General features: G+C 35.3%; 1 protein-coding gene across 3 annotated transcripts in view; it reads left to right on the top strand.

The window, feature by feature from the left end:
* The first annotated feature begins 3 nt into the window (after positions 1-3).
* LOC106080662 (tyrosine-protein kinase Fer) overlaps positions 4-24,844 on the top strand; it is a 247,419-nt gene continuing 222,578 nt past the window's right edge. The window contains exons 1-2 of one of the 3 annotated variants that reach the window (XM_013242104.2): positions 4-281; positions 14,540-15,334. In XM_013242104.2, the coding sequence (XP_013097558.2) occupies positions 15,139-15,334 (196 nt within the window). In that variant the 5' untranslated portion in view covers positions 4-281; positions 14,540-15,138. Of the gene's footprint in view, positions 657-14,539; positions 15,335-24,844 lie in introns of all 3 variants that reach the window. The other 2 variants (XM_013242103.2, XM_013242105.2) reach the window with 2 other exon arrangements.

The raw sequence follows: 24,844 nt of genomic DNA, 5'->3' as shown, positions 1-24,844 counted from the left end.
ATTGAAAGAGAGCATCTCGCATGCTATACATTTTCGTACTCACCATATGAATGACAAACATGTTGAGTTAGCTTAGGACAAGTTCGATGCTCGTTGTGGGTTCTGAGAGACTTCAGCGCCGTGGTGGTCGTTCGCTTGATTTAATTTGGTTTTGTGTTTTAGCTCGTTCCGTTCAACGGTTAAAGTGCGCGCGTGAAAATTCGTAAATATTAAATAAAAACACATTTCCGTGTCCGCCGGCCGCTAAATACAATTAATTTAGTTAACGTGAAATATAAAAGGTAGCCAGTAGCCACTAAAGATATTAGAAATCGTTAAATCATTAAATATCCAGATATTTATCTTTCCGTGTTTGTGTGCCCATGTCAATATATCGATATAACAGCCAATAATACACCGAGACTGGTTAAATGAATATTTGATTTGTTTACATTAAATTTTAAAAATATACATATACCTTCCCAGTGGATATTTGGAAACTAAAAGAAATTTGTGTATCAATTCAAACAAACAAAAGAAATCTATCAAAAAGCAATAACGTTATTGCCTGGCCGCGTATTCTCATTGATTTTTGGTTGCATTGGTATGATGAACATTCGCAGTTGACGTGTTAACAGCAGCAAATAATAACGGGTGAAAAAAAATTTCCAAAAAAAGTATGTCATGTCACATTTTGTGTTTTTGGTGGGTAATGGAAATAAATATGCAAGTGTCAACCAAACATTGTGAATCATTAGATGTCGAAACAAAGTTTGCAAAAAAGCACACTCCCATCCAGATAATAAAAGTGATTGATAAAAATAAAATCAAACGATATGTGTAAACAATTTCAATACAATTAAACAAATAAATGTTGATAAGTGTTGGGTGTTAGTTTCTTTAAACTTCATGCGAATACTAAATTAAACTGAAATCTGAATCCCCAGAGAATTAGATTTTGAAAACAAAGTTCTTATTGAGTGCCCTTAATGCTCCCATAAAACGCATTTTGCGTACAAAAGCTTACCATACAAAATTGTGTTAAAAATAAAGCAAATAAAAACAAAACGAAAATCGCTCTCAGAGGATTACGCAAATCTAAAGTGACAGTGGCCTGCATTATCGCCATTGTTGTTGCTGCTATCCCAAAGGCTTTTCTTTTGCTGCGTGTGTACTGTAAAAGGCGTATTTGGAGAAAAAATGCATCTCCTATCTTACAGATATTGTGTTTTCACATTATCGACGTGCAAATTTTGCCCCCCTCAACCCTATTCCCCAATTCACCGTTTGTAGATTTGTTTGCGGTTTAGTGTGTGTGAGTCTGTTTGTTGCCCCAAACACACAAAGCCTTTGGTGGCTGTTTGGAGTTGCTCTGTTGCTGCTGCTAATGTTGTGGTTGTTGTTATTATTACAAAAAAAAAGAGAAATATTCGACACGAACTAAACCCGTTTGTTGTTGTTATTGAGTGAGTATTTGGCTTGTGTGCGGCTGCGAGGGTCTGTGCATGTGTGTGTGTGTGTTTATATTTCTGTGTTTAATGTTTTTATCTGATTATGAAAAAGATTTATTTCTTGTTCTTTGCCCTCTTCTTCTTCTACTTCGATGGCGCATTCACTTACCCAGTTGCCGTATACAGTACTTAGTATTCTCAATAGTGCAGTGATTGCTGTTGTTGTTCTTTGTTGTTGCTGTTATTGGGTGCCTTTGGCATTTGTTTGTATGCGGTTGATACCCTACATTATCAGCTGTAGCCTACAGGTTAAATAGGACTTTTTTTTTCTTATTTCGAGAGTAGAAATAAAAGAGAAAGGCAGAGAGAAATTTATGAGAAAGTTGATGGCGGTGTATTGAATAGCGGTACTATACAACACAACAGAGAGGTAGGGTAAAATCAAGTATTTTGCTAATATCCTGAATAGTTTTGAACAAAATCGTAGACAAAAGAATAGAAAATTTAAGACTTATAAGACCTCATTGCATTTTTCTTTCTCGACGAGTTTAATGATTTTTTGCAATGAAAAAGTAAAGCCAGAAGATGCCTTTCCATTGGAAAGGCATTGGAAAAATCTTCGATCATTAAGCTCGTCTCGAAAGAGAAATAAAATGAGATTTATGAAATAAAAATGATCTACGCCTCAAGATGCTAAATAACTTGAAGAATAAAACCTTTAAGATTTAAAGCCGAAATCATTGGAATTAAGGAGCGGAACCCGTGAAAGCCATTTGTAAAAGATTTTATGCTAAAATACTGGAGAGAAAGTGCACTTTACGGGGAAAACAAAACAAGTAAAACCCATATCAACCACCATAAATGTATTAATTATCCTATTTTATGATAACTCCACTACCATATCCATAGTTACATTCAAATTTGGGCTGATCTGGATCATATTTGATTCAGGTCTCGAGAACTCTTATACATTTCACAGTTTCATTGAAATCGGGCAACAAATCCTCTTTTTGTGGGCTTAAGACCCTAAATCGGCAGTTTGGTCTATACGGCAGCTATGTCTAAATATGGTCCGATCTAAGCCATATTGGGGTCGGGAAGCTTATTTTATAATGACCTCAATATTTTAAGTCCCAAGCTAAACAACACTTTTGCCGCGATGACAAGAATACAAATCTGACGCCGATAATTCTTAATAGGCTCCTTCGCTGGGATCAAATTGATTCCAAATGGTTTTAAAAAACTTTTCCAATGACGTAAATAAAATAATACCAGACGGTATTGGCAAAGTACCGTCCTTTTTCTATCAGTGTAACAGAACACACTAAAATTGAGTGCATATTCGCTACAATAACCCAAGGACACGGATTAGAAATTCGTATTTGAGGCTCAGGGGCGGTATCTCACCAAAAACAACATCCTTCTTGTAGCACTCTGATTAAATTGTACTGTATATGGTCAACATGGTACTTAAAGTAAATTTTGCATACACCATGCATTCGTGGAAAAATGTTGAGAAGGTTATACAAACGCGAAGGGTCGTTATAATTTTTTACAATTTTGAACAGATTTACAAGAGGGTTACGAATTTAAACCGTTCCAGGGAAAAATATTGGAATATAAAGCTGCTTTGGGAAAATTATAGCCTAAGCTATGAAAAATCGAGGTCTCATATTGATTTCTGATGAAAATGTTTATCTTCTGTGCCTCCAAGAAACGAAATTAAAACATATTAGTGCATGTGATCTTTACCGAAAATGACTTCTAAGTGTACCTGACTTATGCACAGATGTAGGGATTGGACTAAAATCACCAACTAGTTTAAATTTTATCGAAGAGTGAATAACTCGCATTTTGACTCACCAGGAAGTCATATAAGTAACTTATCGGCTTTTGCTGCTTTATACTCTCAATATTGCCCTCATAGATTAATTCTAGGGGATCTTCATCGCCTCTACTTCACAGAAAAAAATATTACGACAATTTTTCATTAAAAAATTTTATTGAAAATAAAAATGTGATTGAAGCAGTTTGAACAAAAAATAATTGAATAAATTAATTTCATGATTGAAACGAATTTTTATTTGTTTTTTTGTGTACTTGATGCCACCAAAATGATCCGATGTACATACATCCAAATCAATAAAAATGTTTATATTCAAAATGTTGGATTTTGGATTTCAGTAAATTTAAAAAAAATTTATTTGGTTTTTCAGTTTAATATTTATTTTACCTTTAAAAATCTCTACATCATCGATCATTTATACATACATATATTATTGATCATTGATCATTTTCAATTGCCCTAAATTATAGTGTCATACAAGTCGAATTGAAAATCTTCTCAACCCATACAAAAACAAAAACCTTCACTTATGAAAGTAATAAAATTACCTCCCAAGATGGTGTAGCGAGAAAGGCAAACATCATCTTGGCAGCTCTGCCTAGTCAGTATCACTTCCCTTCTAAAGAAGAATCCACAGAAGTTATGTTTGTTCGTTGAACCGATGATGGGCTTCAGTTTCATTGGCGGCAGTAGTGTACAGTAAGAAGGAGGGGAGGAGTAGATATTGTAAGACAATCGATCTTGTTGGCTTTGTCCGTCCATCTTTGTCTGCGCAATTTTCTTAGTTGTTGTCAGTGCCTATCCCCAATGTTTTGTTGTTTTTATTTTTCTTATTATTTGTATGGATGTACGTACATATTCTTGTCATGACTTGATGTTGTTGTTGTTGCCTTTAGTTGTATCTTTAGCTATGGGGCCGCTTTGATGGAGCGAGCACTGGTATCTTTCACCAGACAAAACATAAACCTGTTTTCATTTACCAAGAAAGAAAGAGAGTTTAACTTGATTCTCCTAATATAGCTCTCACTTTGGTAGAATAAAAAACAAATAAACGCACACTCTCTTATGGTGGCACACATTCAACACCCTCTTCAACGACAACAACTGACTGGTGATGTTGATCTTTATAGACATGGGGTGTATGCGTAAGCAACCTCCTCTTATGCAGGTTCTTTCTTTTTGTTGTTTTCTCTTTACAATTGAACATAAACCGGCTGGCTATTTTGATTTGTTGTTATTGCTGTTGTAGTTGCTGCTGTTGTTGTTGCTGCTGTATTGCTCATTTGTTCAAAGCAACAACAACTATAAAAACATCAAGCCTGACTTACAACTGAGCCAATGACTTAAATGTGGCTTGATTTAATATTGTTTGTGTGGGGGAGGGGGGATGTAAGGGTTTAGCACTGTGAGTGTGTTTATGTTTTGAGTTGTTAGGATTCTAATATTTTTGTTGTTTCGTTGTTTTTCTTTATTATTATTGTGAATTGTATTGTTTTTTATTTTTTGTTTTGATTGGAGCATACATATGGACTATGTATGGAACTGTTGGAGTGAAGAGAGTAGTGCAAGCCTGTAATATAAACCGGTTTTTTTGTAACATTTTCATCTGAGCGAGATTAAAAATAAAAAATAAAATAAAAAATGGGTATAAAATTTCAAGCAAAAATTAAAAAAATATATACCTATATATATATATATATATATAAATATATGAATTTAGAGAAAAATGAATAAAAATAATATAAATATATATATACAATATGGGACTCAAATGAAAGGTATTCAGAAATTGACTACGAATTTCATATATAAAATTGGGTCCAAGTTACTAGGGGGCCGCGCCAACTCCAAAACCCCCTAAAATAGACTTATCGGACGATCATGGCAACATGGTACTCAAAGATATTCGGGAGTAGATTACGAATATGGTTAGAAAGGAGGAATAGGCTTTAAAATTTGTTGATATCGGCGGTGGCGGACCGTCCCCTGTTACCCCAAAAACACCATCCAAAATCAAAAGTGAACCGATAAGAAAAATATGGCTATAAAATGAAAGGTATTGGAGAGTAGAATACGAATATGTTAAAAAGCATTGGATCTAAAAACCCATACAAAATCAGATTAAAATGTATGGGGTCACCCCACCCCCCAAAACCGCTCCAAATGGACATATGACCCATCATGACTATATGGGACGGTTTGTTCGTTTGTTCCCTAGAATCAAAAACGGCTGAGCTGATTTTCTCAAAATTTTCACAGATTGTGTAGGTTTGTCTGGAAAGAAACACATAGTTTTTGATATCGGATGGGGGCGGACCCTCCCCCTTACCCTAAAAAGGTCAGCCAAAACCAAAAGTGGACCGATAGGCACAATATGTGTATCAAATGAAAGGTATTGGAGACGAGAATATAAAAAAAAAATTGGATCTAAATACCCAGCGCGCCACCCCAACCCCAAAACTTATCTAAACCGATATATTAGACGTTCATATCAATATGGGACTCAAATGAAAAGTATTCGGCAGTAGGTTACGAATATGGCGTACAACTCCCAAATACCCCCAAATGGTCATTTTAGACGACCATGGCTATATGAGACTCAAATGAAAGGTTTTTGGGAGTTGATTACGAATAAGACATTAATGTTTGCGTCCAATAAATAAGTTCCAAACCAATGGTGGTCCAACTTATTTATTAGTTGACAACCGCAGGTGATTTTATTTATTAATAAAATCAACATTTGGTTTTCAATCAAAATGTATCCTATAATTTGGTCGAAAAATTAGTGGGACTGCAGTTTCTGGAATTATATTCTTTCGCTGATGAACGAATGTTCTTCGACGAATTAGCCAGTCAATCATCGATGTTATGAGCTTAGACAAAAATAGTCTAAATTAGAAAACACTATTGCTCATTACTACGAAGAAAGCTGTCACTAATAATTTTGAGCACAAAAAATTTTGCCTGAAAATCAAATGTTTTAGTTTTTTTATCAAAATTGAAATTTTTTTTAAACAAAATGGTCAACTTTCGTAAAAAATTCTGTAATAAAAACAACTGACAAGTTTTTCTATTCAAAAGTTTTGACAAAATTTTAATTAAAATGAATTTTTTTTCCTATTTTTATGAATTTCCATTCTTACAAAATTTAAAAAAATCAATTTTCAATATAGTTTGCTTTAAACTCTAATTTCGATTTAATTTTCTATTTATAAAAAAAAAAAATTATGAATTTTTGTATAACACATAATAATGTTTAAAGTTAGGCATTTCCAACAATTTTCTTTTAAAATGGCAACCCTGTTCAAGATTGTGCAGAAAAAAGTTTCTGTTTTGTTGTCATTTACATGATTACAACAACATCGCTTGAATGTGCAATGAAAGAATGAAGCGCCAAAACTCAACTCAAAGAGATTAAGCTTAAATACCCACAAATCACTAACAAGAGAACAAATGCCAATAACAACAACTACAACTATAGTCCAAAATCAAAACAAAAACAAATCAACATCTGCATCATAGCCTGCCGTTGTTGGTTTGTCAAACTTGTTGTTGTTGTCTTGGGTATCCAAAACATGATGGTTTAAAGTTCAAGTGGAGGTAAGCCTAACACCAATACATACAACTTAGATACCCAACAAATCTTTGTAGCGTGTGTTTGCATGCATGCATGTCGATGCTTGGAGCCATGTTTTCATATGGAAACTTTATTTTAATTCTTTGTTTGCCTATCTTTTGCGTGCAAATATGAAGAATGAATATAATGTTAAGCTGATAAAAATTTTGCTCTTGAATAACATTAAAGTTATTGTTGTAGTTGGTGTTGTTAATGTTGTAGTTGGCGTTGTTATTGTTGCTGTGAAACGTGTTTCTTGAATGGATATCAACAATTGATTTTTAATTAATCAAATGACAATGGCTCTCTGTGGCATGGCATGTGTGGGGAATTAGTGACCCGTTAAGAGGACAAAACTAAATTATAGGTAAATAGCATGGGAGCATGCCCGCATACATGTGTTAGTGGGTAGGGTAAAATATTTGACACTCTTATTGGCTTCATAGGAGAGATTAAATAAAGATTAGCCTCTCTCCTCTCCTGAGAGCTATATATTAAGGCATTCTTTCATGTCACAGGCAAGTTCTCAGTTTATTTTTCCATTGTATTGTTGGTGTAGATCAGCTCTTAGGTAGTATATGTACAAGATAGAAGAACTTTGGGACAAAGATCAAATAATTATTTGTTTAGAATTGTGAGGGACTTAAAAGGCAATATTCACGTCAGAGCAGACAAAGCAATGGTATGGAGATATGGAATAAGATATAATTCCTATAATAATGTTAAACTTATATTTAATATTTGCTGACTTATTGTCAAAGAAAAATATTCAAAATTCTATTCATTAAAAACTTTAAATTTAAAAACAAAGAAAAATGTTCTTATTGCGTTATGCTTTTTTTACCCCATAAATACTGATTAATGGCAAGAGACAATATATCATCTCATTTTAGGTCAAGTTCGTTAGGATTTATGGGCTTTTAAGATGAAAAAAACATGTCAACTATAGTGCGTAGTGACGACATTGTTGTCATCAGTCCATTTTCATGATTTTCATTGGTCTACTTTTTAATACTGTAAAGAAGTATACTCAATACCTATATGAGATATTTAAAGATATTTAAAGAAACATGAAAGAATTTACGTCCATACAATTTTTATTTTCATTATAAAAAATTTTGGGAAACTCTCGCTAATTTATGACCCAATGGGCATTTCACTTTTGTTTGAAAAATCGCACATTTTTTTCTTTAAAAAAAAACATGACAAAGTGGTCATTATATTTAGTAATATTATAATGAAATTTTCATATATTTGAAATATAATTAAAAGAAAAGCAATTTTTTTGGCTAAAAGTCTGAAAGCTTTTACACTGAGCAACAAAACAAAAATGAATAGGGAAATGGACAAGAAGTTGTTTAGTTTAACAGGAAATTGTGAAGCTATAAACCACATAAAAACTTTATGAATTAACACAAAATTGGAGCACTGAAAAACATTTTTCTTTGTTATAAGAATTAATTTTTAAAATCTTCAAATGGTATTTGTAACGTTTTTTACTCTTGATAAATAATTTTTTAATTCTCTTTTTTCATCTTTTGTTTTAATTTCCCTAAAATGACAACACTTCATAAAACTCTTCTCGGCAAAGTTTTATGATAATTATCACAAATTTTGTTTATTGTTACCCAGTGTCTTATCTTCTTTGAGGTGTTGATAGTAGCCCATGGACTGTTGTTTTCATCCATAAATAATGAGAAATATTTAGAAACAGACAGACACGCTTAAGAAATCACACACACAAAACAAATGTTTGTCATTGAAAGAGGCTTCTGTGGAATTAGACGTTTCTTTGTATTATTGTCGACCATTCGACCAAACGAACCACCATTAGCATTGTTGTTCTATGCCTTCTTAAACTTAAAGTTCAAATAATGTCAATACAAATTTGTAGTGCTTTTTTCTTTCTTTAACAAGAATCGTTAACAAAAGCTGCTCACAATACAGCCAATACCAATTATAGAGACAATATGCGATAAACAAAACATAAGCTGAGATTGGACACAGTTGGAAGATTGGGGAAATTAATTAAATTCCAGAAATAGGGTTAAGAAAAAAAAATTAAATTTAAAATAAGGAAATAAAGTAAAATAAAATAAAATAAAATAAAATAAAATAAAATAAAATAAAATAAAATAAAATAAAATAAAATAAAATAAAATAAAATAAAATAAAATAAAATAAAATAAAATAAAATAAAATAAAATAAAATAAAATAAAATAAAATAAAATAAAATAAAATAAAATAAAATAAAATAAAATAAATTAAAAAAAATAAAATAAAATAAAATAAAATAAAATAAAATAAAATAAAATAAAATAAAATAAAATAAAATAAAATAAAATAAAATAAAGTAAAATAAAATAAAATAAAATAAAATAAAATAAAATAAAATAAAATAAAATAAAATAAAATAAAATAAAATAAAATAAAATAAAAAAAAATAAAATAAAAAAAAAATAAAATAAAATAAAATAAAATAAAATAAAATAAAATAAAATAAAATAAAATAAAATAAAATAAAATAAAATGAAATAAAATAAAATAAAATAAAATAAAAAAAAAATAAAATAAAATAAAATAAAATAAAATAAAATAAAATAAAATAAAATAAAATAAAATAAAATAAAATAAAATAAAATAAAATAAAATAAAATAAAATAAAATAAAATAAAATAAAATAAAATAAAATAAAATAAAATAAAATAAAATAAAATAAATTCAAATAAAATAAAATAAAATAAAATAAATTCAAATAAAATAAAATAAAATAAAATAAAAAAATAAAATCTATATGTATAAAAATGAATTTGTTTTTGTTTGTATGTTTGTTTGTTTGTGGGTTTCTAAATTTATTTGTTCCTTATAGACTCGAAAACGGCTGAACCGATTTCTTTCAAATTTTCACAGATTGTGGGGAGTGGTGCAAAAGGAGCAATAGGCTATATAATTTTTTAATATCTAAAGGGGGACGAACCCTCCCCCTTAAAAGCGCCACCTAGAAATAAAAGTGGGCCGATCAATATGCGCAATATGGGGCAATATGCGACTCAAATGAAAGGTATTCGGGAATAGAAAACAAAATTGATATCAAAATTTGGGTCCAAGTACCTAGGGGGCTGCCCCGACCCCAAAACCCCTTCAAATAGGCATATTGTACGATAATGACCATATGAGACTCGAAGGAAAGGTTTTCGGGAGTAGATTACGAATATGATCAAGAAGAAGGAATAGGCTATATGATTTGTTGATATTGGAAGGGGGCGGACCCTCCCCCGTTACCCCAAAAACATCGCATTACATATGGTATTAAAAGTAGAATTCAAAGAACCCAGGGGCCAACCCAACCCCAAAAGTTCCCCAAACAAACATATTGGACGTACATATCAATATGGGACTCAAATGAAAGGTATTCGGGAGAAGATTACGAATATGACATAAAAAATTATGTCTTAGTATATGAGGGTCGACCCACCCCCCAAGAGGCCTTCCAAATGGGACTTTTATTCGATCATAGCTATTTAAGACTCAAATGAAAGGTATTTGGGAGTTGATTACGACTATGACACTAAACTTTGTGTCCAAGAATCTAGGGGGTGCTTTACCTTCTAAAGTCGCCTCGAATAGTTTATTTGACCTATTTAAAACAATGGGGGATCAAGTGATAAATATATTAAAGTGGAGTGCTTCATTCAAATATGTGCTCAAGTGGCAGATGGAGTGAGGCGCACAATCCCCTTATAGCCGCCCCGCTCCAAACGACTGTATATACCAATTATGGCAATATGGGGTTTAATTGTTAGTTTTTTACCAATGAGAATCGTTTAATATGGCAATTTGATTTGATTTAAAAAAGACTAATTTATGACTATTCAACAGGTAGCCATATAGACAGTCAGTTATAGACAGTGGGTATTAAAGTCTAAACCTTTGCCTTATCGATGGCAGCACTAACATTTAAATAAGCGCCATCTATTCTGTTTTCAAATCAATCAACTGAATGGAGACGCTACCACGAACAGAGAGAGGGTAGAGTGGTAAAAATTTATCATGCATCATTTATCTTTGTTATGGCAACCTATCAGCCCGTAAAATAAAGTATAGGAATTTCGTTGCGGTTGTTTGCTGTATTATTTTTTAAATTTCTAACACTAAGACGGGCCTTAACAATAAGTGTTTCCGGTAGTTTAAGTGGCTATCTTTGCTATAAATAAAAATTTATTTTATTTGTGTTAAACTCAACGAACGTACACAGAATCAGAGCTATTGGAGAGTAGGTTACGTTACAGAGGTGACATTTTACCTCTACCCTCCCCTTGCCATCCGACTTAAGCGAAATTTTGTGTGCTCGCTTATAGTTACCTAAAAACAAACATTTGGTATCCAAATTTCGGTTTTGGTACCTAAAGGGCCGGACCCACCCCAAAACCCATCAAATATACATATGGACCAATCACGACAATGTAGGACTCAAATGAAAGGCATTAAAGATAAGAAAACCTATTTGATATTCAATTGTCGGACCAAGTGTTTGGGAGACCACGCCCTTCTCCAAAAACACACCCCAAAGAGGACAAAATTACTACCATAGCAATATGGGGCTCAAATGACAATTTGGATTTTAAAGAGAGTGGGGCTCAATATTTATAGTTTATAGGGCCCAACCCCAACCCGAACATATTTGCTGACTTTTGCAATAAGGGGTTTAAATGGAGGGTATTTGAGATTAGAAAACGAATTTGATATCCAATTTTGAGGCCAATGACAATGTTTGGTTCAAATAATTGATATTTGAGCACAAAGCTGATATTTTGTTCAGGGCCAAGTGTCTGGGGGATCACCTCACACCCGAAAAATAACTATAAAAATGTTTACCCACCACCATAGGATGTGGTTATACTAATCTAGTCATTCCGTTTATAACACCTCGAAATTTTCGTCTAAGACCCCATAAAGTATATATATTCTTGATCGTCTCGATATAGCCCTGTACGTCGGTCCGTCCGTCTGTCGAAATCACGATAGCGGTCGAACGCGTAAAGCTAGTCGCTTACAATTTTGCACAGATACTTAATATCGATGTAGGTCGTTGGGTATTGCAAATGGGCCATATAGGTTCAGGTTTATATATAGCTCCCATATACACCGATCTCCCGACTTGATTTCCTGAGCTTCGGAAGCCGCAATTTTTGTCCGATTTGGCTGAAATTTTGCACGTAGAATTCTGTAATCATTTCCAATAACTATACCAGGTACGGTCGAAATGGGTCAAGAACCTGATATAGCTCCCATATAAACCGATATCCCGATTTGACTTCTTGAGCTCCAGGAAACTGCAATTTTTGTCCGATTTAGCTGAAATTTTGCGCGTAGAATTCTGTAATCATTTCCAACAACTGTACCAGGTACGGCCGAAATCGGTCAAGAACCTGATATAGCTCCCATATAAACCGATATCCCGATTTGACTTCTTGAGCTCGTGGAAACTGAAATGTTTGTCCGATTTGGATCAAATTTTGCACGTGGTGTTCTTTTATCACTTCCAACAATTCTGCCAAGTACGGTCCAAATCGGTCTATAACCTGATATAGCTCCCATATAAATCGATCTCCCGATTTGACTTATTGAGCTCCTGGAAGCCGCAATTTTAATCCGATTTGACTGAAATTTTGCATGTGATGTTCCTTTATGACTTTCAAAAACTGTGCCAAGTACGGTCCAAATCGGTTTATATGCTGATATAGCTCCCATATAAACCGATCTCCCGATTTGACTTCTTGAGCCTCTGGAACCCGCAATTGTTTTCCGATTTGGCTGAAATTTTGCACATAATGTTCTGTCATGACTTACAACAGCTGTATCGAGTACTTTCGAAATCGGTCTATAACCTGGTATAGCTGCCATATAAACCGATTTCCCGATTTGACTTCTTGAGCCCCTGAAAGCCACAATTTTTGTCCGATTTGGCTGAAATTTTGCATGTGATGTTCCTCTATGACTTCCAATAACTGTGCCAAGTTCGGTCCAAATCGGTCTATAACCTGGTATTGCTCCCATATAAACCGATCTCCCGATTAGACTTCTTGAACCCCTGGAAGCCGCAATCTTTGTCCGATTTGGCTGAAATTTTGCATGTGATGTTCCTCTATGACTTCCAATAATTGCGGTCAAAATCGGTCTATAACCGGATATATTCTCCCATATAAACCGATCTGCCGATTTGACTTCTTGAGCCACTGGAAGCCTTTATATTTGTCCCATTTGGCTGAAATTTTGCCCATTGCATTCTGTTATGACCTTCAACATTTGTGTCGAGTTCGGTCCAAATCGGTCTATAACCTGGTATAGCTCCCATATAAACCGATCTGCCGATTTGAGCCCCTGGAAGCCACAATTTTTGTTCGATTTGGCTGAAATTTTGCATGTGGTGTTCTGTTTTATCTTTCTACAACTGTGCCGAGTACGGTCCAAATCGGTCCTAATATAGCCGGTCACTCGATTATCCATGTTCGGTTCTTAGAAGCTTTATTTTTACTGGTTTGACAGAAGTTTGATATGTAGCATAAAATAAACTAAATTTACTTTGTATAAATTTTTAGCAGAATCCATGATGATGGGTTGCCAAGATTCGGCCCGCTCGAACTTAGCACGCTCTTACTCGTTATTATTGTACTCTCACCTCATGCCTTAACTTAATTTTTATGATGGGAAAAATGCACATCTCCCTAATATACTTTGTAATAATAGACTCCAGCCCCATGAATTCCATAAATATTTTGGCTAAAAATGTTTTTATTACCTCTTAAAAATGCATTGTAAAGAATTTCAATAAATATGGATAAATGAGTCCCTGGAGTGCGGCAAGCACTGCAATTTAGGTCAAAATCATCTGAATGCGGGTATTTTTTGTTGACAAGAAATGCGAAGAAAAAAATGTGACAACAGCCACTTAAAAGAGGCCTAGCAAAATATGTGGTGAATAGGGTGGCTTGCCATGCCTTACAACATCTACACCACCAAGACATGGGGACCAGGCATACACCGAAAGCCTGGTGGAGCAAACTAACAAACCAATCATACATTCGTTTGGTCAGCAACAGAGCAATAGCTGCAACTTGTGACAATGTTTGGCATAGCGGCCAGCGTTGGGACGATGAAGATAATGATCATCATCGCCATCATCATGATCATCATCATCATTGTCAGCATTTTGGCCGATGATGAAATTGTATCGAAAATAAAAATTCACCAAACATACAACAAAATGTGAAAGTTTTCTCGCACAACAACCTAGAGAGACGTGTATGAGGGCAATAATGGCGCGGCTATATGACGAAGGCGCTTCAACAACAAATTCGCGCTGTATTTTTGTTGTTGAGCAGAAAAAAAAGCTTAAAAAGCAAACAAAACAAAAACCGATTTTTTTGGCACTCTTCTCATCAATGGCGATAGTGTGGTGGCCCAAAAACTGAAAACAGCTAGGCAAACATAAAATGCTACCCCCTTCACCCTTCCCATATATTGTACACAAATGTTAAATAAGTAGTCTTATTTATTTTTATTTGTTTATCTGGAATGAGAAAAAAATTGTTAATTTTGTTTTATTTTTTTTTTCTTCCTCTCTTGTCGTTGTTTCTTCATTGTAGCAAAAAACGGCGTCCCCAAGAAGTGTGAAAAAGCGAATCGTAATAAGCGGATATCCCACTACCGGTCCCCGTATCCAAAGTCCATTTGGCCAATGTGATGTAAAATGAAATTTGAATGGTTTTTTATGTTCATTATAACAAGAGCAAAACAATGTGGTAACACTGGCAAATGAATGAAAAATCGCAAAAAAATAAGCAACAAGTGTTCAAATCCAAAAATAATTGCCTTACATGAGTCGTCAATGAATTTTGCGCGGTTTTCCCAACAAAACGGTCTGGCAACACTGGCAAAGTTAAAATTAAAGGAAAATATACAACCAACAAGTGTTTCGAATTGTTAAAAATAGTTGCTGCATCATCTCGCGTTTTAATTTTTTTTTCATATATATGGCGCCTTTATGAAACAAATTCTCCTCCCCTTCGCCTAAAAAGAATAAAAATCATTTAGCCAATAGAGTTTTTGATTTAAAAGTGAATGTGACATGAACTTGGTATAAATTTCGCTGTTTTAAAACCCAACCTAGTGCTTCTCTCTCTCAATATATACGATACGCGCTTAAGTCCAAAATTTTCCTGTTTATTGTAAAACTCGGTTAAAAATGGGCTTTTCAACGGCCCTTCAGGGCCGCGCCGCACACGATGCCTTAATCGCCCGTCAGGATGTTGAACTTCGTCTGATGGAAATGATGAAGCGTGCCATGCAACTGAAGGCTAAATACGATAAAGAATACGCCGTTGGATTGGCAGCAGTTGCACAGCAGGGTTTAAAAATCGATCGAGCCGATGATATGCAAGGTAAGTAAGATTTTGGATATAAAGTCTAAAAAATAAATAAAAACCAAAAGAACATTTGAGAATTAAGAATGTATGATGTGCAGTAAAGTTCTTAGTTGACAAATAAGACTGAATACTCAAAAAACACCCTACGGGTACCAAATGTGAAGAAACTGATGGCCGGGAAGAGAGGCTGACGTTTACTAAATGGTATTAGTATGAGCTTCAAAACTATTCTGAGTTGGTTGCCAGCTCAGTTAACAAACTTTCGACTCCCGTTGTCTTGTATTTCTCGGGTGAAGTTCAGTTTATGGCGAAAATCTCAAAAAAATATATTTTTTTCGCATGTATAAAATGGCCCCAGGAACACGAATATTAAGTCCGGGTCTGGGGGCCCCCAATCGGTCTCTTGCCCTACCCAAGTAAAAGAAAAAAACACCGAATATAGAGAATATGGTACTAAAATGTAAGGGATTTTTCTGAAGTCCAAACCTATGGGACCTTTCAATAATTAGAACCCCTTTTGGCAAAGAATTTGTATGCCCCTTGAGCCCCTTTAGAGGCTAATGAAGTAAAAGAGGGAAATCGGTTTATAGGGGAACTGTATCAGACTATAGACCGATTCAGACAATATTTGATATGTATGTCGAAGGTGATGGAAGCAGCCGTTGTACAAAATTTCAGCCAAATCGGATAATAATTGCGCCCTCTAGACACTCAAGAAGTCGAAATCCCAGATCGGTTTATATGGCAGCTATATCAGGTTATGTGACAATTTGAACTATACTTAGCACAGTTGTTGAAAATCATAACAAAACACCTCATGCACAAATATTTCTTGTGCACAAATTCTAGTGTAGGTCGGTTGGGATTTTAAATGAACCATATCAGTCCATGTTTTGATGTAGCTGCCATATAAACCGATCTTGGATCTTGACTCCTTGAGCCACTAGAGGGTTCAATTCTTCTTCGATTTGCCTGAAATTTTGTACAACGGCTTCTCCCACAACCTTCAATATACGTGCCAATTATGGTCTGAATCGATCTATAGCCTGGTACAGCTCCCCTATAAACCGATCTCCAGATTTGACCCCTTGAGCCCCTATAGGGAGCATATATTATTCGATATGACAACAATTTTTGACGTAATGTTTTGTTATGACTTTCCAATATATATGACTAGTATGGAGCAAATCGGTCTATAATCTAATATAGCTCCCATATAAAGCGTTTTCTCGCCGCTAGAGGGAGAATTTATCATTGTATTTGGCAGATATTTTGAAGTCTGCACAATGGGATAGAATAAAAAAAATTGTTTGTTCCGTGTAGATTTAACAAATAAAAGCGTGCTATGTTCGGCCGGGTCGAATCTTTGGAACCCACCAATGGATTCCTCTAAAAATGTATACAAAATAAATTTAGTTGAAGGGCATAATTATATTTTACATACCAAACTTTTGTCAAACCAGCAAAAATTAAAGCTTCTAGGAACTGAACAAGGATGATCGAGAGACCGTTTTATATGGGAGCTATAACAGGTCATAGACTGATTTGGGTCGTATTTGGCACAGTTGTTTGAAGTCGTAACAGAACACAGCATGCAAAATTTCAGCCAAATCACACCAAAAATGCGGCTTGTAAGGACTCAAGAAGTCAAATCGTGAGATCGGTTTATATGGGAGCTATATCTAAATTTGAACCGATGTGGCCCATTTGCAATCCCCAACGATCTACATCAATATTAAGTATCTGTGCATACTTTCAAGCGGCTAGCTTTACGCGTTCGACCGCTATCGTTATTTCGACTGACGGACCGACGGACGTTTCTAAATCGCCTCAGAGCGTCGAGTAGATCAAGAATATATATACGATATGAGGTCTTATAGGAATATTTCGAGGTTATACAAACGGAATGATTAGATTAGCATACCCCCATACCATAGGATTATGGTAGTGGGTATAAAAACGGCTGAACCTATTTTTATGAAATTTTCAAAGATGGTAGATTTGAAGCCACTGGTGAAAATAGGGTACCACATTTTTTGATATTCAAAGGGGGCGGACCCTCCCCTTACCCCAATTTTCAAAAACGCTTGATCTCGGACCCTCCCCTTACCCCAATTTTCAAAAACGCTTGATCTCGGAGATGGTTGCACCGATTTAACCGAAATTTTATATGCCTCCTTATGGTATCTCAAAATCACGAAATTGGGTCATATAACCTGGGCGGACGCCTAATCCAAAAACCTACCCGAACGGACATGTTTACGGATCGCAATAATATGGGACTCAAGTGAAAAGTATTTGGGAGTTAAATACGAATATGGTATTGAAAATTGGGCCCGAGTACCAAGGGAGCCATCCCAAGTCCATACTAAAAGTAGCGTGGACCGATCGAAATAATATGGGACTCAAATGAATGGTATTTGAGAGTAGAGTATGAATATGATATATAGAGATATTTAAAATTGGGTCCAAGTACCTAGGGAGCCAAACCAAATGTACCGCCAAAAATTAAAGTGGGCCGATCGGGAAAATGTGAGATTCAATTGTATAGTTTTCGAAAGTCGAATACGAATATGGTGCCAAAAATTGGATTCAAATAGGACGTTGCCTGAAGAGTACCTCCCCAAGAGTACCGCCTAAAATAAAAAGTGAAGCGATCGGAGCCATATAGGCTTTCAATGATAGTAATTCGGGAGTAGAGTATGAATATGATATTAAAAATTGGATCCGAGTATCTAGGCAGCCGTCCCAAGCCCAAACCGCCTCAAAAGTACTGCCCAAAATTTAAGTGGACCGATCGGGACAATATGGCACTCAAATGAAAGACATTCGCGTGTAGAATACGAATATAAAGTCAAAAATGAATCAAAGTACCTAGGGCGCCGCCCCAAGCTCAAAACCACAAAAAAAAAAATAACGCTTATAATCAAAAGTGGACTGCCTGGGACAATATGGGACTGCAATGAAAGGTATTCGAGAGATGAGTAATGTAAATTTTGCCCATGAACATTCCACTAAGGAGCAGGGGCAAACTTCTCACATATCAATAAGTGCAGTCCGATTCAAGTTTAAACTCAATGATAAGGGGCTTCCTTTTTATAGCCGAGTCCGAACGGCGTGCCACAGTGCGACACCTATTTGGAGAGAAGTTTTACATGGCATAGTACCTCAGAAATGTTGCCAGCATTAGGAGGGGAAAACCACCGCTGAAAATTTTTTCTGATGGTCTCGCCAGGATTCGAACCCATTTGCTGTAAAATTTTGAGAGTAAAAAATGTTTGTCCAAATCTGAACCAATATGGCCCATTTGCAATCCCTAACGATCTACATTGATAAGAAGTAAAATGCAAAATGCAAAAAGTATGTTGGGTATCCAAAGTTCGACACGGCCAAAATATAATGCGTTTTAACTTGCTTTTTCCATATGCCTTCTGTTTCTTTCTCACCATTCTTATCAATATTGACTAATAATCCAACTATGGGAAATACCCTAAGTATGCTAAAATATCTTGCCCTTAGTTAACGTCAATGGCATTCGCACACTTTTATCTCTCTTTTATAACTTGTGGTCATCGACTCATGCAGTGGCTTTGTTTATCATTTCATTTTTTTTACTACGCAGAGACAATAACAAAGTTACACTGATATTAATAGGATGTAATATATTTAGTTTGAAAAAAGAATGAATACTAACACCAAATGGGGTGTTGGCTTTGAGAAAATTTTATTCAAAATATATTCCAAAAAAAAAAAATTTTTTAACAATTTTTTGCCGATTTTTTTTAAGGATTTTTTGCTATTAAAAAGTACTGTAACTTCTATTTCTTATCGAAAACTAGTGGTGCGGTGCACTTCGCTACAATCTTAAATGGCTTTTTGTCCAACTTCTGTCCTCTTTACCTCAAAATATAAGTGTCAGATTTGTATTCTAATCCCAAAGACCTTCATTGGAGTTTTAATTTGCTACGAACTGTCTACATGTCCTTTTATGTATTTTTGGATAAGTTGGAGGGCCCAAACATTTCTTCTAAATTTCTTTATCAGATTTTTGCTCCACTTCCATCATATAACCTACTTGAAGGCTTCTAAAAGATGTTTCAATTGAAATTTACATTGTTCCGATCGGTCTTTTTGGATAGTTTTTTGGGGTGGAATGACCCCAGGCAAAATTTGTATGCCAGATTCGTACCCTTCTTCCAAATACCTTTCATTTGATACCCATATTGTCCTAATAGGTTAACATGCCCGTTTGAGTGGGTTTTGGGGTGGGGCGTTCCCCCATATTGTGGCGAAATTCTATTTCTACAAAAAGACTTGTTTTAATACCACATTCGTACCAGATTCGTACTTTGTTCCGATCTGTCTTTTTGGATAGTTTTTTGAGGTGGAATGACCCCAGACAAAATTTGTATACCAGATTCGTACTCTTCTTCCAAATACCTTTCATTTGATACCCATATTGTCTTTATAGGTTAACTTGCCCGTTTCAGTGGGTTTTAGGGTGGGGCGTTCCCCCATATTACGACAAAATTGTATTTAAAAAATTTAAATTCTATAGCTATTTTTTTGTTAAAAATAAAAATACTTATGCTCTGTTTGACATTTAAAAGAAATAGTTATAGAATGTAGAGAAAAGTTGTATAAGTAGAATTTCGACTTAATGTGGGGGAGCGCCCCACCAAAAATTCAGCCAAACGGGCATACTTACCGATAAGGACAATATGGGTATCAAATGAAAGGTTTTTGAAAGTTGAGTACAAATCTGTTATAAAAGTTCCGTGTCGTTAGTATCTCGGGTCCCCTGCACTACCAAAATACCGTCCCAAATAGGAAGGGGACTCAGTTGAAGGTATTTTAAACTGATATTATGAATACCCAGGAATAAATTTTTTTTTACTTTTGAATTTCCCTACCCTATTTATTCAATATTTGAAAGAAAGAGCAAAAGCTTTTGGACAATTTTTTGTGGAAATTTTGATACAATATGGGGGGAACGCCCCACCCCAAAACCCAGCCAAACGGGCATACTTACCTATAAGGACAATATGGGTATCAAGTTAAAGGTGTTTGGAAGTTGAGTAAGAATATGGTACAAACATGCGGTCCAAAGTGTGTGGGGCCGCTACACTCCTAAAATACCGCCCCAAATGGGTATGTGACTCCATTGAAGGTCGTTGACATTGGGTAACATTGAGTAAGATTACCAAGAAATTAGTTCGGTTAATTTCATTTTACACCCTACACCATAGGATTGGTGTATATTTATTTCGTCATGCCGTTAATGAGACAAATAATAAAATAATAACAAATAAAAACGTGCTAAGTAAGGCCGTGCCCAATTTTTTGTATTTGAATTATTTTGTAGCAATAGAATCGGGATTTGATGGAGGCTTCGATGGTCTCAAGAAGTTTTATTGGGATATTGGTACTTAGGGGGAGGCCTATATTACCATATTGACCGATTGGATAAAACTTGGCACTGATGTTGTAAGTCATAAGAAAGGTCTTTGCGTCAAATTTCTGCCAAATCGGATGAACGAAAAGGCTTCTAGGGGTTCAAGAAGTCAAATCCTGGGATCGGTTTATATAAGGGATATATCTGTTTCTAGACCGATTGTGATCGTACTTGGCATAGATGTTGGAAGTCATAACACACGTCTTTGCTCCAAATCATAACACAAGTCTCAGCCAAATCGTATAAGAGTTGAGGGGCTAGGGGCTCAGGAAGTCAAATCTGGTGATCGGTTTATATGGGGGTTATATCAGTTTATAGACCGACTACGATCGTACTTGGCATAGATGTTGGAAGTCATAACACAAGTCATTGTTCTAAATTTCTCCCAATACGATTGAAAATTGAGGCTTCTGGGGGCTCAAGAAGTCAAATCTGGTGATCGGTTTATATAGGGGCTATATCTGTTTCTTGACCGACTAAAAGCGTACTTGGCATAGATGTTGGAAGTCATAACACATGTCATTGTTCTAAATTTCAGTCAAATTGGATGAGAATTGAGGCTTCTAGGGGCTCAAGAAGTCAAATCCGGAGATCGGGGGCTATATCAGTTTATTGACCGATTCAGATCATACTTGGAACCGAAGCTAAAAGTCATAGCACAAGTCCTTGTGCCGAATTTTAGCCAAATCGAATGAAAATTGAGGCTTCTAGCGGCTCAAGAAGTCAAATCTGGCGATCGGCATGAATGCTGAATGTTACAGCACAAGACTTTGTTCCAAATTTTTGCCAAATCGGATGAAAATTGAGGCTTCTAGGAGCTCAATTACTTAAATCGGGGGTAAGATTTATATGGGGGCTATATCCCAATCTGCACCATTATGGACCATTTACAATCCCCAACGACCTACATCAATAGAAAGTATCCGTGCAAAATTTCAAGTGGCTAGCTTTACGCGTTCGACCATTATCGTGATTTCGATAGACGGATGGATATGGCAAGAACGACTCAGAATGTCAAGACGATCCAGAATATTTATACTTTATGGGGTCTTAGATCAATATTTCGAAGTGTTACAACCGGAATGACTTGATAAGTATACCCCCATGCTATGGTGGTGGGTGTAAAAATGAGTTTGTGTTGGTGTTTTTTATACCCACCACCATAGGATGGGGGTATACTAATCTAGTCATGCCGTTTGTAATACTTCGAAATATTAATCTAGGACCTAGACCTAACTAGCAGAGACACAAACCTTTTTGTTAACAGAGTGCGAGAGAGAGAGTAACAGAAGTATTAACAGAGATCCACTGAGGGGTTAGCAGAGCTCTGTAAATACTTAACAGAACCAAAAAACAAGAGAAATTAAGTAAATTTCTTATTTTTTTTTTATCAATTTTTGCAAATATTTGTAAAAAGAATCTACCGTCTGTCGAAAACACGATAGCGGTCAAACGCGTAGAGCTAGCCGCTTGAAATTTTGCACAGATACTTTATATTGATGTATTGGGTTGCCCAAAAAGTAATTGCGGATTTTTCATATAGTCGGCGTTGACAAATTTTTTCACAGCTTGTGACTCTGTAATTGCATTCTTTCTTCTGTCAGTTATCAGCTGTTACTTTTAGCTTGCTTTAGAAAAAAAGTGTAAAAAAAGTATATTTGATTAAAGTTCATTCTAAGCTTTATTAAAAATGCATTTACTTTCTTTTAAAAAATCCGCAATTACTTTTTGGGCAACCAGTAGTTCATTGGGGATATCGGTTCAAATTTGGATATAGCTCCCATATAAACCGATCTCCCTATTTAAATTCTTGACCACATGGAAGCCACAATTTTTGTCCGATTTAGATGAAATTTTGCAAATAGGGTTCTGTTATGAAGACTACTGGTTCAGTTTCTGCCTATAAAGAGGAACCGTTCAAAGATCTGGACAAATTCGGTCCATGGTGGAGAGTATATAAAATTCGGCCCAGTTCCTTCTTCTACCCCCCTTTGACAATTAATTCCTATTTACTTTGGTATTTATCAACCAATGACAAGCAAATGCCACTTTGCCCATTTGAAATGCAAACTGCTGTTATAAATTCAATCATTCCATGACAAACGGAATATCTGTTGGAATGGTTAATGGGTATCACAAAGCTCGACCGAATTGATATTTCTTTATTTATTATTCATCATGCTTCTCGTTAATGATGATTTGTAAGAAACCGATTACTAGCCTCTCTCATAGTCATTTGTTATTTATTCTTGTTGTTGTTGTTGTTTTTCTTTCTGCTTCATTTTAACAATTGATGACATTTAACAATAGCGACGACAGGCACTATGAAGCGCTGTGCTGTCAGAAGAAAAAGAATGGCAAAGAAGAAGATGTTGTCTGAAAATATTTAGACCATAAGGTATAGGGGCGAAGTGTTGGCCACACGCTACACTTGAGTCTGGCAAACAATTAAATGGGATTTTTGGGGAGAGAGGCTGGTGCCAAAAGGAGATGGGGGGGCAACTATGCTATGCTGATTATTAATTTAACCCTGACCTATGCCAATTAAAGAATTCTGTTTTAAAAAAACCTACAGAAACACAAGAAATAAAAATGCACTCACAAAAAGCATATGCCCTAAAAATTTTTCCACTGACTTTTCAATTCATGTTTTATGGGTTTAAAGCAGTTTAGTTATCCTTTGGTTAGGTTAGGACATAATGGCGGCTAAATATTGTTATGCAATGAGAATTTTTAGCCAAATAGGCTTAGTGTTTCAAAGATATAAGTAAATAAAAATAAAAACAAGTAAAAGCGTGCTAAGTTCGGCCGAGCCGAATCTTGGGAACCTACCAACATGGATTCTACTATAAACTTAAACAAAATAAATTTAGTTGAAGGGCATTATCATAACATAAAACTACATGCAAAATTTCCGCCAAATCGGACAAAAACTACGGCTTTTAAGGGGTCAAGAAGTCAAATCGGGAGATTGGTTTATATGGGATCTATATCGGGTTATAGATCAATTCGGACCGTATTTGACACAGTTGTTGGAAGTCATAACAGAATACTACATGCAAAATTTCAGCCAAATCGGACAAAAATTATTGCTTGTAAGGGCTCAGCAAATCAAATGGGGAAATCCATTTATATGGGAGCTATATCAGGTTATGCACCGATATGAACCGTACATAGCCCAGTTATTGGAAGTCATAATCGAACACTACATGCAAAATTTCAGCTAAATCGGAAAAAAATTTTGGCTACTAGCGGCTCAAGAAGTCAAATCGGAAAATCGGTTTATATGGGTGCTATATCAGGTTATGCACCGATTCAGACCGTACTCAGCTCAGTTGTTGAAAGTCATAACAGGACACTAACTGCAAAATTTCAGCCAAATCGAACAAAAATTGCAACTTCCAGGGGCTGAAGAAATTAAATCGGAAGATCGGTTCATATGGGAGCTATATTAGGTTATAGGCCGTTTCGGACCGTACTTGGCAAATTTGTTGAAAGTCATAACAGAACACTACATGCGGAATTTCAGTCAAATCGGATGAAAATTACGGCTTGTAAGGGCTCAAGAAGTCAAATCGGGAGATCGGTTTTTATGGGAGCTATATCAGGTTATAGACCAATTTGGACCGTACTCGACACAAATGTTGAAGGTCATAACAGAATGCAATGGGCAAAATTTCGGCCAAATGGGACAAACATTAAGGCCTCCAGGGGCTCAAGAAGTCAATCGTGAGATCGATTTATATGGGAGCTATATCCGGTTATAGACCGATTTGGACCGAACTTGGCATACTTGTCATAACAGAACACCACATTCAAAATTTTAGCCAAATCGCACCCAATATATCAGGTTATTTTCCGACTTGAACCGTACATAGCCCAGTTGTTGGAAGTTATAACAGAACACTACATGCAAAATTTCGGCCAAATCGGATGAAAATTACGGCTTGTAAGGGCTCAAGAAGTCAAATCGGGAGATCGGTTTATATGGGAGCTATATCAGGTCATAGACCAATTTGGACCGTACTTGGCATACTTGTCATAACAGAACACTACATTCAAAATTTTAG

This window comes from Stomoxys calcitrans, chromosome 2, assembly GCF_963082655.1.
Source record: "Stomoxys calcitrans chromosome 2, idStoCalc2.1, whole genome shotgun sequence".
Taxonomy (NCBI): Eukaryota; Metazoa; Arthropoda; class Insecta; order Diptera; family Muscidae; genus Stomoxys; species Stomoxys calcitrans.
Note: the sequence above shows the minus strand (reverse complement) of the source record. Positions and strands in the feature narration are given on the sequence as shown.